The sequence below is a fragment of the Macrosteles quadrilineatus genome, unplaced genomic scaffold (genome assembly GCF_028750875.1).
Source record: "Macrosteles quadrilineatus isolate MER2022 unplaced genomic scaffold, UCM_ALF_1.0 Scaffold_1__1_contigs__length_201487025, whole genome shotgun sequence".
Classification (NCBI taxonomy): domain Eukaryota; kingdom Metazoa; phylum Arthropoda; class Insecta; order Hemiptera; family Cicadellidae; genus Macrosteles; species Macrosteles quadrilineatus.
This window is the reverse complement of record NW_026542594.1, coordinates 163,141,902-163,162,888: the sequence shown is the minus strand read 5'-3', so window position 1 is coordinate 163,162,888 and position 20,987 is coordinate 163,141,902. Positions and strand designations below refer to the sequence as shown.

The 20,987-nt window shown below is 32.6% G+C and overlaps 1 protein-coding gene across 12 annotated transcripts in view; it reads right to left on the bottom strand.

Annotated features, from left to right (window-relative positions):
• Window positions 1–4,295: 4,295 nt before the first annotated feature.
• Window positions 4,296–20,987, bottom strand: part of LOC128988713 (calcium/calmodulin-dependent protein kinase type II alpha chain) — a 194,549-nt gene continuing 177,857 nt past the window's right edge. For 8 of the 12 annotated variants that reach the window (XM_054410287.1, XM_054410348.1, XM_054410305.1 and 5 more), the window contains 4 exons: window positions 11,632–11,707; window positions 10,470–10,564; window positions 8,596–8,710; window positions 4,296–7,960 (listed from right to left, as the gene is read on the bottom strand). In XM_054410287.1, coding sequence (XP_054266262.1) covers window positions 7,825–7,960; window positions 8,596–8,710; window positions 10,470–10,564; window positions 11,632–11,707 — 422 coding nt within the window. In that variant the 3' untranslated portion in view covers window positions 4,296–7,824. Of the gene's footprint in view, window positions 7,961–8,595; window positions 8,711–10,469; window positions 10,565–11,631; window positions 11,708–13,422; window positions 13,486–20,987 lie in introns of all 12 variants that reach the window. The other 4 variants (XM_054410314.1, XM_054410339.1, XM_054410331.1 and 1 more) reach the window with 1 other exon arrangement.

The following is a 20,987-nucleotide window of genomic DNA, read 5'->3' as shown; positions in this document are numbered from 1 at the left end:
TTCATTGAATGATCAACCATATTTTGGTAACTTAGGCAATTGATATCATTATTGTTTTTACACTTATTAATCTTTAAACAATGCTAAATGCTCAAAATATGTATAATTTCACTCAATTTATCGCAGCAGATGAATAATTAGCTTACGCCTTGAAAGTAACCGTCGATTTCGACGGGTTTCACCTAGTATTAATAGTATCTATAGCTTATTTGTGTATTCCAATACCAGTAGAACTTTTTATGTTATTTGTGTGAACTGTTCAAAGCCTGGTATTGTTGATAGGATCCCCTAAAAATATTATACCTCAAATATACTCTTAGAAATCTCTATTTCTTTAAATTCTACACAGAAGGCTCTATACCCAGGAGTTAAAATTTTCCATTGGAAAACATACTTCATAAACTGTAGAACCAAATTATTAAATAAAATTGTGACTTTTTGAAATACAATTTTTTTTTTATTCCAGGTACATTCAAATTCAAGAAAACTGGCCTGGCCTTTGTAGCACTTCAATTAGTCATGTTAGGGATGATGGCGAACATAGCAAACACAAACTTTTTCAATCATTTCTTTCAGCCCCATTCAGCATTGACATTGCAGGTTATCTGTGTATTGGCTTGTGCAATCTTAAGGTCCTCAGGCATTCATTTGTTAACCTTCTTCCATCGTACCAAATCTGTCATTGAATGCCTGAACGAATCACTGAACATTCTGTCCACTATAGAGAGTAACACTAAACCAAAAGCACTGAGAACCTTGTTTCTGGGATACTTCTTGGCTTTTCCAGGTGGATTTGCTATATTTGTGAGATGGTTTACTGGGGTAAGCTTGATCATCATTTCACCTTCAATCATCTGCAATTTACAAGAAAATGCAATTCTGTTTGTCATGATCATGTTTTTCAATCTTGTTGAGTTATCTTTTGAGGATATAAACAGTAAAATTACACAGTTTAACGGAACGTCTACCAATCTCCTTGCACAACTAGAAAGTCTGATGTTGCGACATTGGCAAACATGTGACTTGTTTGCTGACTTGAGTGCTTGTTTTGGTTTGGATGTTGCTCTTTTGTGCTGGTATAATTTGATTAAAATAGTATTGCTTAGCTACTATTCATATTTTATACTTGTTACTGGCTATACAGAGACACCAGATCATATAGTGACAGCTTTCGATGTTCCTTATCGCTTCTTCGTTGTTTGGTACTTAGGGTACAAGTGTGACCTCATTTACAAGCAGGTAATGAATCTGTAAGTATTTATATAAAATTAATTTAGTAAGTTTTTTTGGACTTATTCTACTATATAGTTATTATAGCAATAAGAAAATGCAATGGATTGTATTACCTGAAATCTAGTGTGGTCGTGTTAAATGTTTAGGTTAAATAATATCTGCAGCAGTGATAAATGATTCTGACAGAAGCCTAAAGATCAATTATCATTCTTGCTTCTGCAAAAGAATTTTGATTTTTCCATCACAGATGCAGAAAGGAGTTATAATGAATACTGTTATGTTAATACACTAACAATACACAAAGCAAAGAGGTTTAGTAGAGAATGATACACATTAATATGATTTTGTTTCCGAGTTGTAGTTACTAAAGTCACACCATCGAGGTTGCCACTACCCTAAATATTAGTACCCTAAAGGTTTTGTTTGAGCACAAAGTACTGCTTATTCAGCATGTTGTAAAACTGCTTTGCTATCTTCCACATCATCAAATTAAAAATTCCTAGGACAAACAGATTAGTTGAACTAGTTAAATTGTAAATGTCACTTATTTGAATACAGTAATGTAATGGTTATAGAACGAGTCAGTAGATTTTCAATAGTCAATGGTGTAATATGACAATGCAATTTACTGATTGTTATTTCAGAGAAATGAAACCCGCAAACTTATTGCTGAACTGCTGGTAGAACAAAACCACAAGCTAGATCACAGCGAAAAAGCTTTGGTAAATAATTTGGTATAAACAGCACAAAACTCACTAAAACTAGAAATAGATTGTGAGAAATATACATAAATTATTTGGCCAAAACTAAAAAAAGTACGGTTATGAACACCCACACATCCCGTCATAGTTTATAGTAGTCTAGCTACAATAAAATGTGTTTAAATTTGAAATACATCATTTCTCATGTAAGGAAGGGCGTGAGGCGTGACGATATGATAAAATAAAACTAATCTCGCTCAATACTATACTTCCTCCATAACAATATGAACCCCTACGTAAAAACACAAACATAGGTATCTTGTGGTTTATAGGTACTAATTTATTTTCTAGGTCAACAATTCTTAGAGAAAATATTTGATAATGTATTCTGAAACAATATTGAAAGTTTATAGCAACATAGGTGGCATAAAGGATTTTGTAATGGACAGGCTTAACAGGCTTACCTTACTGACAGAAATAGATGAAAATGATATAGATTGAGATAAATGAACTAAGTGATGGTGTTTGCTTGCAGAGGAGGCCACAAAATTGAGCAGAGTTATCAGGGTATTATTTTGTCAATGACCCTCTCCATCAAGCTTCTTGTTTTACCTTGAATTTAACATGGAGACAAAATCTGTGTAGGGAAGTCAAAACAGTGATGTCATTATTTTTGTCTTTAATAATTATGTGATAGTTTGGTGTTCTTTTGGGTTTGACCTAGTTATAGTTGAGGTATTGCAGATAGTGTTAGTTAGTAGGTTTTAAGTGGATTTCTGTTTCAAGTATGCTGGCATCAAGAGAAGTTGACTTCATGCAGGTGTAGACAAGAGGTCTTAGACTGTTCAAATGGTCGATAAAGTTGTCAAGGTTTTTCTGATTGAAGGTCCAAACAAGCAAGATGTTATATACGCAACGGAATCTTTAAACCTATCCATTACAAAACCCTGGACTAAAACGTCTTTACCAAAAACGTCATAAGTGGCATATAACCATTATTAAAATAGAACAGCTTGATTAATAAATATAATATTGGTTCAATTCAATTATGTGCAGATCAAAGTATTCTTGAAGCAAATCCACAGTCGAGGGAGCCACTTCACAGCAGCAGGACTGTTTGTTCTCAACAGAGCTAAGTTTTATGCTGTAAGTGTTGGCAAATAGTCAATTGTGTGTGTGTTTTAAGAGTGCTTGTCCTCATGCAGATTCTCAATAATTAACTACACTTAATCCCATAAATAACTCCTCCTGAAGGGGAACGGAATATGTGAATAGCTTGAGAGCTCAACAAGTCCTTGTAATCATGTAGTTCTGGCATCTTTATTTTTTATGAATTAACCAAATTAAACACTGAAAATCAGTCAGGATCAACCTTCACTTGCAGAATACCCGATAAGTAAACTTGCCAAACAATTAGCAGCTAACCCAAAGTATTACCACGGAGAAGTAAGATACAGAGGAGAGGATACATGCTTATAGGATAACTGTGCGCATTAACCCCTGGTATGTTGGGATAGAAATGTACTAGAATCAAGCAAGGAATAGCCCGAACGGTGATGGCCACATAGATATTTGTACAGTAGTTGTAGTGCATAGGGTCTTCCTTCAGTGTAAGGGCTGTAGTGTGTGATGGCGTCGTGGGAAAAAAAAGAGAACGGAAGGGGATGACGAATAGAATTTGCTCTAGATACCAGCGACTGGTGCTATGCCCCACTTAAATACACCATTGAATGTATCCTTTGTATATTATACTTTTCTGTGGTGTTAGTTACAATTGAGTACCATGGGAGATAAGGATGGAAAACTGGTCAGGTTCCGAATAAATCATTGTGTACCAAGGAAGAATTCCATTTTTAAGTGAAGAACTTTGCAAACCCACAATATTGGGAAAACATCACTTTAAATTTCTTTGAAAAATGTGGTCAACAAGAAGTTGTGGAGTTAAAATTGTTAACTTGTAACGTTTTTTTCAGATGCTTCAAATGGCAGTCACTTATATTGTGGTTTTGGCACAGTTTCACAGTTTTATGTAATTTTGTTTCAAGTTCTTGGAAATAAAAGGATTAACAAGTAAACATTTTGTATGATTACCATAGCAATTTCACTATTGTACTAAGTTTGCCTACCAAAACAAAGTAATTATGTAGATTGACATTGATTATAGTTGTAAGACATATTTAATACCAATAGAGTTCAATATTACAACACATAACACTTTGTCGTGTACCTTTTAACCACTAATTTACCAATACATTCCGACTCCAAACAATCATAAGTTTGTAATAGCGAGAAAGAACATTCACAAATCCTCAATGAACTGCTTATAACTCAAATCAGTCAAGGTAAAAAAATAGGACAACATCGACATAATGTATTTTATTTTTCCACAAAAGACTTGAATCTGGAGAAAAATTAAAACACATCATTTTTATAAATAACAAAAACATGTAAAACAAAGTTATAATAATAATAGTTTAAAATGTACGAAACAAGTAATAGAAAACAAACACATGTACACACAATCATTTCCAGCAAGACAAAAACTACAACGATTCTTCACTTACAATTTTATACAATCAATAAAATATTAGGTAAGTTTCGTGTTATAATACAATTTGTAGTTTGAGAGTCTAGTAGTATAAAAAACTACACTGAACAACGCATAAAAATATGGAACCGGCTGGAGCAGCTACCAAGTGCCCTATGTAAATACTAAATAGCAAATTTTAATAAGTTCATATTATGTAACAGTTCAAGCTAAACACCTAAGTGCAAAAAAGAACAAAGTGCAAATCACAGAAAACAAAATTATGGCAACATTGGAAATGGCACTGGATACATGATCTGGGATTGTTTACAGTTTAAATATTCATAAAATATCCGATTGCTAATTTACTGCAAAATGTTAATCAATTGTCTTTGACAACTACTGACACCACTTTGGTACAAATGGCATTTACATCAAATGTAGTACAGTACTAGCATGGAATAGGAAAGTACTTGCTTAAGCTCAGATACAAAACCCTGCAGGAAGAACCCTTCAAAAACCACTATACAAGACAAAGATATTTTTGAGGCAACCACATTTTTATAATTTCTACTCCTGTGCTATAATCAAAACTTCATGGCTTGATAAAATTAACTAAGTTTAGATATTGTTTAGATTTTGTCCAGTAGTTGTTTGGATACAATTTGGCAATATTTGTTGTAGAAAATATGTTTCTAGTGAAGTGTTAGGTTGCCTTATAAGTTAGTTACCAAATACGATCACAAATAATTATAGTTGTAATATAAAATGTATCATTAAGTTCAAAACACGAATTTCCGCTTACAAAGAAATTGTACTATATAACATTGTATATATATATATATTTATAAATATATCATAAATTATGAACAATTTTAGAGATAAAGATTAATAAATGTTCAAAATGTAACAAGTTTACTATAAAATGTATACACAAGTTACAGTAAAGTAAACAATCGGAAAATTACAGCCAGAACTTTATTCCAGAAACTAAGCTAATCGTGATGTCATGGCGGTAATACTCTTCAAAAGCCTTAATACTATGTTTTAAGCAAATAAAATAAGTAACCACATCGATTTGATCGATTATGATACTCTGTTATCTCAATTTTATTAAATTAAGCACCTATCTGATGTTATAATCCTTTTTATTAACAAAAAAAGTTAACATTTATATAAAATTCAAAAACAATAAAAACTTACGTTAATTAACAATTATATAAAATGAGCTATAATAATTGCACTAAAACAAAAAAACATTATTGAATACAAAACACATAAAAGTACATTAATAAAAATACACACATTTCAATATTAATACACACTAAAATCACTCAGTATCAACCCAGGAACAAAGATATCGTAAAACTATAGAGCGGATAATAAATACAGACAAAGGTACTATTATTATTATAACTTGTTGACTAGTGAAGGGCATGCATAAAAAGCATTGAACTTACCATTGAAACATGAAATGGCAAAGGTGAATGGTAAATAATGCAGAAACAGGCTTATAGCCTAGTTGATCGTACGACTCCTGTTCCCGCAACAATATACACCAGTAAGTTATCAGTGCCTTTAAGTTTTTCATCTATTTAAATTTAATACAAAAAAAGACAATTTATAAGTACATTTAATTATAAACAGCTTTAAATAAATTATGTTTGTACTCATGGATTATGGACAAGGTGGCTCAAAACACTTACGCTAAGGTATACGTTCGGAGAAAGCCGCAGCCGTGATGTCGATAGGACTAATGGGACATCTTTGGAGCCACTTTGTACAAATAACAGTAATGAACCGTACAGGACTATCACAACTAATAATAGCGTTAAATTATATTACGATAAATTCGTATATTTGCATAGGATTGCAAACGATCAGATGCTACACCTATCGATAGGAGAATTTACGAACAAGTGATTCTGTTATCGTAACCTACGATTTAATAAAAGCTATGAAAAGTTTAAAGCACGATTTATAATTTAAACAATAACTATCTTACAAAATATTCACACAAGAATAACATTCGCTCCACAACCGTAACGTGGGGGTCAACGAAACACAACCAACATAAAGTGAATGTCCAACTGACATAAATATTTATATATAAGTACAATGAGAAGTTTACAATGTCATATGTTTATGTATATATAATGTGTTTATACATATAATGTATCGGTACAACATACGAATACATTATACTTATAACGTTACTTAAATATTATTTAATTACCTTTAAAAGTTTCACTTGAAAACTTATCGATTTAACTCAAGTCTACACCAAGAAAGATGATCACTTTCAAATATGACTACAGCTACAGATTCATGCATGTCCATTGGTAATTAGTATTATATTCACAGTTTGCATTAGGCCAACTCTATCACGTGGATCCTTGGCAATCAACATCTACAAACCGATTTCTGACTAATATATCAATTTTTAATGGTAATTTTGCTTAAATACAAACTGAATAAATATGTTTTGAAACACAATTTCCAAGGTACCACTTGTGGTGTAAAACAACTAATCATGCAATTTAAAACTACTAAATAAGTACAATTTAACATTTAAAAAATTTAAAATGCACTCTGGATTATCAATTAAACAAAAAATATGTTCGTATTTCCATTATAAAATAGATGAACATTGTAAAGTTTGAAATGACTGTGAGATCGGTCATGCAACTGAGATTCTTATAAAATCCCACCTAGATTAAAGCTCAAAAAGATTTATATGTATATATATGAGTTTCTAATGTCCTAAAGCATACAATAGTCGTTTGCGTTGACAATTCACCTTATTCGAGTTATGAATCTAAAACTGTTGAAGACAAAACTAACCAGATAGTTCAATAGCCAGTCCGTGACACCACGTCGAAAGGCAACTTACCTACGAAATATGTTAAGCTTACACTTATAGACGAGGTGTTTCGTCTCTTTGACACTGCTATCTCTCCATCTGAATACATTTGATTTCCGTTTCAGTCTTGAAGCCGTATTCTCAATTGAGAACTTTTGTGCATGTTGTTCTTTTGAAACAAAACATTCTTTACAATTAATCTGTATTATCGATCAACAATCCATTCATCTTAAGTACTTCACGATCGTATCTCCGTAAGATAAAATAAATATTTAATGCGTTAAAAAATAATACGATCAGTACAGTAAATAATTGAAATGTTTTGAGCAGCCTTAAAGAAACAAAAAGATTACAGATACAGAAAAAGGAACTGGAACCGAACTGGCAACAGTGTTAAGAGACGAAACACCAGAAGGGTGCAATACAGTCGGGCAGCACAAGTTGATTTAGTGAGAAGAAAAAGTAGAATTAGAAGAAGAAAACCTGATGCGAAAAGTCTTTTATTTGTGCGCAGTAGGCGCAAACGTGTAGGAGGGGGAGTTGGTGGAGCGATGGAAGTGAACGTTCTGCCACTTGTTGTCACGTTTGTGCCACACTCGTGTCTCCTCGCATTGGGAGCTGTGAGCGATGCCTTGCCTGTGACAAACAACGACACATTGTGAATCATCAACTACTGACGATAAGATACATCTACAATGATCTTTGTTATATCGTCATGGAAGCATCAATCATTTAAAAAACTTCTGGTTATGAATATAACATTGTGATTCAAATACTTGTCTCCAGGGATCCAGTTGAAAAATCTCCTTTGAAAAGGGTTACTAAAGACACGTGACACAGTATTATGGATTTATTGTTGCTTAACTGGCTTATTTTGCAAGACTTCCCCACAGAGAAGTAAGGTACAGAGGAAACACACTTGGGATGACCGTGCGCTTTCAGCTCTGATATGTTGTTCTGGAATCATACTTGTGACAATCAAAGAAGAGCCTGTATGGCAAGCACTGTGTGAAACTTCCAATTGTACAGGGGAAAGGGTCTTTCTGCACCATGAGCGTTGTAATACATGAGGGTGAGAGGGACAGTGTTGGACTTTGCCCTAGACACTACTTGTGTATCCTCTGCTCCTTACTTCTCTGTGACTACCCCAGGCATTATTGTTTTGTGGGGAAATGAGAGAAGTAGCTTTGTAATTTAATTAATGTTGTTAAAACCACTACTTTACTGTCACTAGGCCAAGAATGAGTTAGATTGAGTGTTATGAAACTCACTTGTCCATATACTGAGTGAGCCGCACATAGGCAATACAAGCTGCGTCTTCCCCCAGCAAGTGAACATTAGGGTTGAGTATTGTAGTGTTCACCGCCTTGCAGTTCTTGCCTACCACTGAAAAACATCACACGATGAAACTACAGGACAAGTTTATCAAATACAGACAACGAAAATAATGTGTAAAGTTTCATGTTATCAAATAATTATCTGGATAGTCAAGTAGTTAGAGTGATCCATTCAAATGTGAATTTTGCTGGTCCAATTCCAAAACAGATTGATTCTGGACCCAGATATCATCTATCATTGGGCATTGAGCAAAAAACTAATGTAACAAGATCAGAATTCCGATTCCGATTGATCCCTGAAAAAATTGCCTATGGCGCCGACAATCACAACTGCAAATCAATTTTGTTTGTTGAGTCTTTAAAATTTAAATTTATAAACTAAAAATTAATCTTAAATAGCAAAGTTTAAATACCTTTACATTAAACCACATTGCAATTCTATTTGAGATTTTATAAAAATAAGTAACACATACAATTCCCAGCAATAATGCTGTGAATTCAGCTTTAAGCTTTCACTGAATGTAACATAATTTTGTACAAGTCTACATATTATTCTGAGGTAGTTGCAGTGTGGTTAATGCCTCGTAACCTCAGACCTTTAGTTTAGTGCATTATGTATCTTAACATCTCTAAATCCTCCTTCATAGTTGTGTTTGTCAATGTCAGTACCCTTGGTAGGCTACAGTTAATATAACATACATGCATGCATAGCCTAATATAGTAACATTTGAAGAATGGTTCAACATTAAAGAGCCATTACAAACAATACATTTTATATTAAATATATCATATATTAACATATAACACATATTATTGCTAAAATGTTAACCTTAAGTGGCCTTATAATGATTGCATACCTAATTAACAGTTTTAACATGATCCAAGTTTCAAGTGACTACTATTCCTTCACAGTTAGAATTGTTATTGAATTAATCTTTCTTATTTAACTGTTCTAAGTTTGCGTAAGTGTATTTGTTAACATCCTTGTTACAGCAAATAGTTTTACATTGGTGTGGTTTGATCAATACTTATTTTTTTATAAATGAAATGTTTAGTTTATTATTTGCCACTAAATGTTAAGAACCTTCACATGCAAGTACCATAACATACAATAGACTTCATGTGAAGTGTGTGGTGAGAAAAATTTTCAACTAAAAAGTGTTAAGACGGTATCAGAGCTCAAAAATGGGCCATGCAATAAAATAAATCGTAAAAATAAGGTCTATACAGCACCAAAACTGTTTTGTAAAGATTCTATTTTTATTTCAAAATTTAATTTGAAAAATATGCTTGAATTAACTTAAAAATCTTAAAAACTGTATCTCATTTTTGCTTTTTACCTACTCTTCTATAATGACACAATACTGTATGAAAACTCTTAGTTGTCATTAAATTGCATCTTTTTTGGCAAATAATTTTGTAGATTATTTTTGTAAAACATTTAAATTTTAATCTAAATTAATTTGATTATAAAAAAAAAATAAAAATACATAGGCTAACAATTAAAAGAATGTTTTAATAGCAGTGTATAAAAAAGTGCATAAATAACAAGTTTTACTGTGCCATATTCACAGTTTAACATATTGATTGATTCGTAGATTACAAATTGGATGAGAGAGAATGGACTAGACATTGAGGACAAAACATGCATGTAGAAGATCATTGATATTGGTAGCCAATACCTAATCTTATGAATGTATCAGCAAGAGGGGTTGAGTTTCAACATTCATTGAGACAACAGCTGGTTGATGATGCAAAAACTAGTAACTAAATCTAAAAAAGCGTGCAGGAAAATAATGTACAATTACCATTATCAAAGTAAAATTTGTGAAAGTCCATTCCTTCGACTAAATTACCTAGCGCCTCAGGCTCAAATGCTGTAAGGTGAGGGTCACATATTTTCCTGTAAACAGAGCATATTTATTTTAGTGTTTACATGTAGATTATTTTTGGTCTAAACAAACAAATTTTGTTCATATGAATCTCCAGATAAAAATACATATATATATATTATATTTTTTGTGACTTCAAGAAATCTTTTTCGATGCATGCACAGGTAAGGTCAGTCATATACCAATACCATGTGTGTCGAGAAAGATAAACTATGTTAAATATAAATTATAGTCGAGAAGTGTTTTTCATGTTTATGTGTTTTGTTTGCCTCTTCAGGCAATATTAGTTGTTATGCAGTGTATCTGACAAATTTGTTGACGCCAAAATGTGCATAATCAAGTACACCTAGGACAAACTTGGACCAAGAGACGACAATCAGGTGTCGGGTTTTGGGGGAAGTGAGTTAAAGTTCAAAGATTTGTAGGCCATATTTTATTTTTTGTTTTAATGAATTGTTTTCAAAATATGTCATGCGGTTTAGCATAAAGTATGTTACATGAAAAAAGAATCTGCAATAGATTTCAAACAAGAATAATCCTATTCATAATGTTGCTAAAGTGAAGGGCACAGAGTTACAAAGGGAGAGTTAAAGAAGGTTAAAAATGAAAATTTTAACGTTTTTAAAGAAGTGATCTCATAACTAACAAAACCTTTTACAGTGGCGTAGGAACTTGCGAGTAAGATTAATAAAAAATGATTAAACATACTGTATTCACTGCTGACAACCAAGCATCAAGTTCGTAATACAATGAGTTTTTAATGGCTTTTGCTTCTAAACTATCTCCTAAAGGTGGATTATTATAAAAAGAAATATTACTGGTATTTTAGAACACATCCCAAAAGTAGAAGCAATCACAGACTCGACTAGACTTTATTGCTGAGTGTAAAATATAATACTTGCAAACAAAGGACAAGAGTAGTTAAGACTTCGCTTTTGGTAGACTGTTGAAGATCTACTATGCCGGCAGTGCACGTGTAAAAAAAACTTATTTGATAACTTTGCAGTAATCATCAATGCTCTGTTGACCATGAACTCTTACAATCCAGGATTTGACTGACAGCTGGCAGCAGACTTACGTGTAGGCTTCAAAATCACCAGTGTTGATGGCCTCAATCAGCTGTTCTGTCATCTTGATCACCTCCTGCTTGCGAGCTGCAACACGTCACAACATGTTCAACACAGCTCAGAGAAGATAAAAGTAACTAGATGCCAAGTGTCATGTGAATTGTGAATGGTGGGGAAGTATCTGATAAGTTTGACCTATCGTCTTAGTGAAACAATCCATAGTGAGTATTCACTACTTTAGGTGTAGCTACTTACTAGACTCAACATGATAATTGGTTGGAAATTGAGTTGTGTTTTTTATACAAATCGCTCAGATCTCTGAAACGGTTTTAAATCAAATTTTTTACTCTTTGATATTTCAACATCTATTTATAAAAATTGTGATAGTTCGTGATTTCATAAAAAAAAATAAAAAAAATTGATAGAATATTAACTATTAAATATTTATATAGTTTTAAATTCATTCAAAGATTGATATCCAACACACTTGAGTCAATACTAAGTTTGTAAATTTGTTGTTTTCCAGCGCAATAGATCAGAGCTGAACAATAGGCTAATATATTTTGAATCATTTAATTACTGTGATATAATTTGTAAAATATTATTTTATATCAAAGGCTATAAAAATTACCCGTTTGTAAAATCAGACTGAGTAAATTGATTAATTGTAAAATAATGTGGCAAATTACTAAATAAAATAGTTGATATTACTTTATTCTACTACATAGTACAGTGATTTTATAAACAATGACAATTACAACATTTTACCCATAGAACAGACATTTAAACAAAAATGAATGTAAAAAATCACACATTTAACACTTATACATGACATGAGTATCAATGGAAATGGACCTTCAAAGCTATAACAGGTGAAACAACAACGCTTAAGAAATTATTTTTCATTAGTATTCACAAAATTAAGGAACACTGCTTCATTTTCGCTGAAACACAGATAGCATAAAACAGATTATTCAACAATAAATTTGCCTCCTGTGAGAAGTTATCATCTTCATTGGTGAAGTAAACCTCAGCTTTGTTTGAACTGAAAGTATTAATTTTAAATAAAGAGACTCAAGCTTCTGACGGGAGGCAAATTTAAGACAAAGCACTCGATAAATTCACGAAGCTGTTAAAAATACTTACGGTGCTATCACTGTGTGGAATCATGCTACGAAAGTAAAGAAAAGCTCATACCTTGAGGAATCCCCAATGCAAAATACATCAAGCAAGTTATGCAAACATCAACAGAGGCTAGACTAATATTTACAAATCTTTGATACATTTATCCTTCGCGACCTAACTTCCTGAATTTCCTGTCAAACTTATGTGACATTCATTACTCTCTGTGATCCTTACAAGATATACAAATTAAAGGGGTTTTTAGAAGGTGGTAATATTACTACTTGATTATTTATGTGTTTTAAAATAGCTGGTAAAACATTTATTAGTGAGAGAGAGTTGAATAGAACATATCATAGTTTCAATTGCAACCACTGTTGCCACTCTTACTGTTGGACACTCCCTCTCTCTTGGCTTCTCTGAGTGTGTGAGTGTACAATTGAAATTGTACATCCACCATTGCTTGTGTGGATAGATCTAGGAAAAGCAACTAAGTTATTTAAAAGAAATTTAATCCAAGACATTCATGGGTCTGAAGGTGTCAATTTATTACCAAATCTGAATGCAGGAGAGTAATTGTATTATATCAAAGGTTTGTTGATTAGTTAAGCTAGGCGAAGACGGACATCTCGGTAAGGATCACAGAAGAGATGGCAATGAGGTGACATGACCGAGCTTACCTGAACTGTAAGAATTGGTAGAAAGTTGAGAGGTTGTCTTGTTGGGGCACACAATCCTTAGTTCTACGGGACAGAGCATTGCGAGCATTAGACCAGCAATGTTAGAAGAGGCAACGTGGTGCAACATAGGTTACTTGGTCTGCTTCCCTAAACTGTTCAGATCTAGCTCCCTTCTGCTGGATAATTAGGGATATTGCCTCGGATAAATACCCAAAACTGTGACATTTTATGTAGGACAAAAGGTGTGGGACTTTTTTATTTTATGTTATTAATAAACAGTAATTCTTTTTTACAAAAAGGAATGGATTCCAATATTTTATTTTCAGGGTTAAAATTTAATGAACTGCAATTTAAGAAGAGAATGAAATTATTTTTTTACATCTTTAGGGTTTTTATTAGTAAGTGTTGATGTTAGAACAACTTAATGTTAGGCTACAATAATCAAAAGTACAGCATAAAACCTATTGTTCTGACATTAGCATTTACTTTCTAAATTTTACGAGCAACCAACACTACAAAACTAACTTTAAAACCATTAGAAACTAAAAACTGGGATATGAGGTAGTAGAAATTGTTAATTTTGTATACAGTATGATACCTAATTGTACTACTAATAGATTTTCCTACTACATTTATGAAAGAGGGATCTAAAATGTGCAAAATATAAAGCAAGACCAAGCACTATTTAGTAAACCGTTTTGATTTTGGCAAAGAAAACTAAGACTCAAATGCTAAGTAACACTCTTTACTATTCTGATTTACGCCAAATCAAAAGCAATTTTTTTATATCCGTTGCACCACATTCTGATCACAAGCTGCTTAAAACTCATGCTGTCGTTACTTTACTGGTTCTCCAGGCTACTTATTATTTATAAATTCCAGATTTACTTCAGGATACATGGAAACCAATCAGAAGCTGTGCTCAAGCTGTTAGTCATTTAATAGATAAACACTTGACGATTTAAATATTTAAAACAATTTGTTTTACAGTGAAACCAGCAATTAAAGTACTATTTACAATGAAAAAGGTTATACATTTATGGTCTATACTTGTTTGATTATTGTCCATGAAATCGTGGGGTTAACACCTTTCCTATTATCACCTTAATGATAAGGCTCAGATAAATTATTTTTAAGCAAGCATTTTAATAATACAGATCCTCAATTTTATATTAATTTATTACAATTTTAATTGTAAGTGATTGAAATTTTCACCATTTAATAGTAAAATAATTTTATTATGCAACAGTAAAAAAATATGAAAAAACATGTACGATTCCTACTGTGTTAATTATTGTCAAATAGAGGTAAAACCTAGAAGTTTAATATATTTCTATTTACCTTTTACTGTTGGAACTTAAAAGATTAAATTTATATTTGTGGATCCAATATACACAGCAATTCACAAGTGTATGATGAAACAAATATGGAAAACAAACTATTTTTTAAATTTAACAGTCTGTTATATCGGTATTTAACACCTGTACTATAACTCAAGAAAATGTATTTGATTACTGTACCGCTTAAAAAAAAACTTATTTCTTTGAGTTTTCAGTGATCCAATAACCAGTATACTTTACTACACTAAGCAGTTTCAATTCATAAATCAATCTATCCAACGTATCACGAAGTGCGAGTCTATGGTGAGAATCTAGCTACGCTGACTATTCCTAGAGACATAATGTTGACGCTCTATATAGATCATAGACGGTTTATAAAATATACCACAAAATTAAAAAAGGCCGAAAACTTGACTATTCTGTGTTTATGATTGAATGTAAAAACTTAGATTCAAATGTATGTGTAAACTTTGGTAAATTGTAAATCCCTAGCACAAATCTGCAGCAAAAAGAAATAAATCCTCAGGTTTAGACTGGGAAACATTGAAATATATGAAACATTAATGCAAGCTTATAGAAATAATCAAAGTGGTAGTAATACAACATACAGCACTAAATAATTAACTATTTTAAATTTTGATTATTCACTGTCCATTTATATATATTTAATTAATTATCAACCATTTGTCAAAATGACTGTACCAAAATATTTAAGGAAAAACGATAATGTTACCTTCCTAAACAATTAGTATCATCAAAGGAGTATGAAGAGAATAGAATTCCATTATAGAAACAACGAAATCAGATTAGTTAATAAAAGGAACAAATCCTACAAAAAAACCTAAAAGCATATCTAAAGTAAGTCACTCAATAAACTCAAACTCACTCAACATAAAAAATATGTACTTACCATCAGTCTCAAAATCAGAGTCAGTTGCGAGGGTTTGGTAGCTGATTTCCGAATCCTCTAGAGCACATGCATTTAACATAACTCAAACACATATCAGAATAAACAATAGGCTAACATCAACAATTTGTAATAATATATTGAAGAACATGTATGTACTCAGGATCATCATTTGAGAGATTAGTTGAGCATGTCATAAGTTTGATGAAAGGCAAAGTTTGTCAAGGGTAGTAAAAACTACTGAGTTATTATCAAATCCAATCTTTAACAACTAAAGGGCGCTGAAGTTTATTACTTACGACATATAACCGATGAATTAAAAGTTGCAGAACTTTATAAATATATTACTATAGTATTTATTATTTAAGTATTTTTTTTTATATGTGACATAGTTGACAAATTCTGATACCTCACAAAATGGTTTAAATTAATTGCCTTTATAACCATAGGTCTATTCAATTATTGTTTATCAACAAAACCAGTCAATCATATGTAGTGTTTCTTTAGCCTATTGTTTATTTTTTTATTAAAAATGCAGGCTGCTTAAAACCTAACCATTCAATGTTCTATTCTCTGTTACTATACACAAAATTTAGGCGGTTTGAGGGGAAGCGATTCCATCGCTTCCTCCTCACCCTAATATTGAAACAATAGCTCACCAGCTGATATTTACATTGAGCTAAAAAAGATTGTGGGGCAACAACTCAGGAAACCCTCCCCTTAAATCGCCTAAATTTTGTGAATGGGCTATAAAAAAAAAAACAATATATGATTATAACCATATGATTCTTTCAAGCTTTTGAACTTAGCTTCACAGTTTTTTCATGCATCAAATGAAAAGAAAATCAATACAGATTTCAAGAAAATCTGTCACAAAAAAAACTTTCTCCCTATACTATAGTATAGGGGGAGAAAGTAATAAAAGATATAACAAAAATCTTGCTCATTTAAAATATCATTAACAAGAAGTTATCATTAGAAAAGTTTATAGTGAATTCTTTACTGGCTCAACTCTTTACTGCCCATCTTTCATAACAATGAAAACTATAAATTGAAGAAATGAGAGTACAAGCTTTCATTCCCAAATTGTGATACATTCCAATTCACTTGAACAAGTCCTAGCAAGTTTTAACCCTAGTTTTTATGGTTACAATGTAAAGTTACAACTCATTAAGCAATGACTGTAACGTAGCCGTGAATTTTTACAGAAGTAATGACTGTGGCCGACAGGTACATTCCCATATAGCGACTGAGATATTGAGTGTTATATGTAGATAGTGTTGCGTTAAATCTATCTTATATCGCAAGAAAAGATGAAAGACATTTTTTTTTACGATAAGCCACGTCCACTCTGATACAACGTGAAGGGGGGCTTGAAAAAATGTTAGTCGAGAGTCCTTTTACAGGATTATTAAAAATTTGGAAAGCTATTTCTTTAATGCAAAGTTAAATTTTATTGAATTATAATAAAGAACAACTTTGATTAAGTATTATAATAAAGACCGATTTTGATTATATATTTAGGAAAAAGGGGTTTAAAACAAACTCGCGTAAAATATCGTTAAAGACCATCAGCCATACAGGAATACGCAAGAAGGTATAATAAAACATAAACGAGTCAAAAATATATACTTATTTTATTTATGCTAAAAGTGTTGAATTGGAAATCGTCGTAAGATAAACCTAGTAAAACAGTAGGTCAGTTATATTTTGAAGCAAACCATTTAATTTTATACAAAGCTTTAGTCACAGCAGCTGTCCCCATTCACCAGTCACGAATGAACGGGTGCGTTTATTTACAAGTGAAGCAGTATGAGTCATAGCCGCTACAGTCACAGTTTAGGAATGGTACCTTACACCACCAATTATTGAAATGGAAGTATAATTTTCACCACAAAACCACTATACATATTAAATATAATGCAGTTGAGCTAATCCTTTCTTCGGTAAATTTTGAGGTTCGTACAAAATTTGAAAATGGACAAGAATAACTGATGAATAATTGTAATATTATTAAGCTTAGATTTTTGCAAGGTTTTTTGGAGGCAAGCATCAAAAAGTTTAAAAAAATATTAAAACACACACTTATGTATAGCAACATTAAGCATAAAAGTAGTATTATTAAGTTTATAAAAAATACAAAATATCAAATTGGATGGGATTTATAGAAATTGAGATGCAAGATTTCAGAATTGAATGTATAAGCATAATACTTGCAGGTAAAAGACATTTTCTATCTAAAGATAAAAGAAGTTCACAAAACTAAGGGCACAGGGGAAAAGGGCCAAAGTAAATTTTTTCAAAATTGAGAAAGATATGCATAAATATTGGCTTTTTTCTACTATTTGAATATACCAAGTATTATGGAAAAACAGCCTATTCAACCTCAGATGCCATCTGAAAGTTTTTGACACCAAGGGGAATAAGGGGCCAAGTCAAGACTATTTTTTACGATACAACAGCTTATGAAACCCAAATGTGTGAATGAAGCTTTGAAGGTTAGTAAAGATATGATTTTATTTTAGATTTGGAGATAGTAAAAAGATAAAAATAAATTAAAATGTAATGGTATTTTTACCATATAAATAACGGGAGGACCGTTATAGCAAGGTTTGAGTTATTGCAAATCAAAATTAGTTACAAATTACTATATAAATGTACTACTGTATAACAAAGATGAGTATGTCATACTTACACAGACACTAAGTAGTTTTGTGATAGGCCAGGTTCATAAGCAACCATTGAAAAATAAATGAAGGTAACAGCAAATTTTTTTCCATCCAGTTACTTCAAAAAAGGCAGAATGTGTTTAACCCATGTTTCTCAAAATGGAATTTTATATGTCAACAAAATTTACATAGTGATAGTGATACATCACTAATAAATATCCCGTCAGTCCTTTTCCTTATGAATGTAACTACCGTTCATATTTTGTTGTTTAAACCCATTTAAACCTAAGGGATTGAGAAAAAAAACTAATTTTGAAAATTATTTATCCTACAGAATATTTAAAAGATGTGTGAATTGATAAATGAGAAACATTCGATTATTGTAGCATAACAGAACCTCTAAAAAATACTGACTATGTACAAACTTAAAATTGGAAAGTCAAATGTTTTGTGAATAAGTGACAACATTATCATTAAATAACCTAACAAATTTCAATATCTTTTCAAAAAAACATCCTCATGTCTCAATAGGCTTATATTTACTTAAATTTGAAATTTACTATAACATGAATTATAAAACAAATTTTCATTAGTTTTCTTTTGCGTTGTAAAATTTCCTAACAGACCCTACTATTAGGCCCCTATTACACGAGGTAGCCTGGCGACGTCGCCAGCGGCAGTAGCTGGCGACGCACTGGCCACCAAACCTATAACCAGTTGAGTAGCCAGAATTTTACCGCCGTGGCGCCGTTGTTGTGAGTGCTTGTCTTGCACTTGTACTTGTTATGAGCGGTGTTTACAGTGAATAATGAGTGATTATAAGTATCTTCTCCTTCTGTTACTTCTGAAGAAAAGGAGGCAAAGGAAGAGAAAAATGTACGTTCATCCAATGCTTAGTGCAAGAGAATCAAAAGGGTTATATTACACCCTTTTTGATGAGCTCTGTACGGACAATAAAAAATGTTTTAATGATTTTTGTATGTCACAATCCAGTTTCTTTGAGTCATAAAGGATGATATAGACATTTTATCAACTGAAGTGAACAATTCACACACTCACAACACAACAGAACGCAACACAACAGTGTGCAAGTACCCCTGTGATATGAACTAACCGAGTGGCGACGTGATACTGGCGACCTAGTGTAATAAGCTCCATATGCTACAACGCAGCGTCGCCAATATGGGTAGCCAGTGGCTACCACAGTGGCGACGGGGCTCGGTAGCCAGTCGGTCGCCAAAGTGTGGCTGCGTCGCTGGCTACCCTCGTGTAATAACATCCATAAGAATCAATGCCCCATGACAAGCTGAGTAGCCAGTTTGGTCGCTGGCGACGTCGCCAGGCTACCTCGTGTAATAGGGGCCTTATTCCAAAATACACTATTAAGAGGGTTCCACCCGCCGCCTGGTTACCACATAAACATGGCCCTACAAAAAAGAACCTCGTGGCATTATTAAAGTGTTTATCGAGTTTAAATAAAGTGTAAAATATTCACAAAGATCCAAACTATGCCTTGGATGAACTGAAATTTTGTAATTGTTACTTTAAGAAATTACAAAATAATTTTGAAAATCCGTAAATTAATCTTTTTTACTAGTGGTTTTAAATAATAGTTTAAAATTAATTCATCCCCAAGCTCTCGTATGTTAAGAGCAAAAAAAGCACACGTAACGTAGAGGCATGTTTAGCCGGCATCTTGAATTGACCGGGTAGAACCCTCTTAACTTATGTATATTTGTGATTATTTATCAGTTTTGTGGGTTATAATTTTTTTTATATACAGTCTCTCACCACAAATTACTATTTACTCCTGAAAAATAACTAATTGATCTCATGAAACTTGAACTACTTTACCTACTCTAAGGTAGTGGCTCTGTTGAACCTGACCTGGGAAGGTGTGTGGTGCATGCAACGTGCTACTTACCAGCTGTGTTGGAGTCAGTTTTGCGTCTGTTGTTGTTCTGCCCACTGAGGGCTTTGGCGTGAGCCGTTGCGGACGGATGGTACCAGTCGAGTTTTGTAGCCAGCAGCTCTACATGCACACTGCACACTGTACAACTTACCACCACCTTACACCATCACACAAACATACAACCCCACACACATTCTCCTTGTTTTTATAAGGGACAGTGAAACCTAACGGGAAATTGTTCCTTTCTTTGATTGTATAGGCATACGGGTTTTCCGTAAATTATTAAGATCTATATTGAGCTCCTGTCGCAACCAAGAGAACTAGTTCAAATCTGTGATTATTGTTGCATTTCTTCCTTTATACACTACTATTCTATGTGGTTCCTATTCCTATTGAATAATTACTCACGTAATAGTATTCGGAAACGTTTTGTAAGAACGTTAACGCTACCGCCGAGTATGAATCACATTTTCTGGTTAGATTTCTTTAGGAAGGGGTCAATTTCTGTTGATTACTGTGGCCAGTTAACAGATGTGTATGCATACAAGTTTTTCAATGTAGAAAATGTCTATAAATGGCTTGGGGAGTTGGCAGAAGGCTGTGAACATTTGCCCAACAGTGCTGGTGTAGGCTGTTTACCAGTTTCCATCATGACAGTGATTAAATTCTAAAAAAAAATGCTTGCAGAGATTTTACTGATCGGTGTGTTTCAGGGCTGACCGTAGTCTTATAGGGAC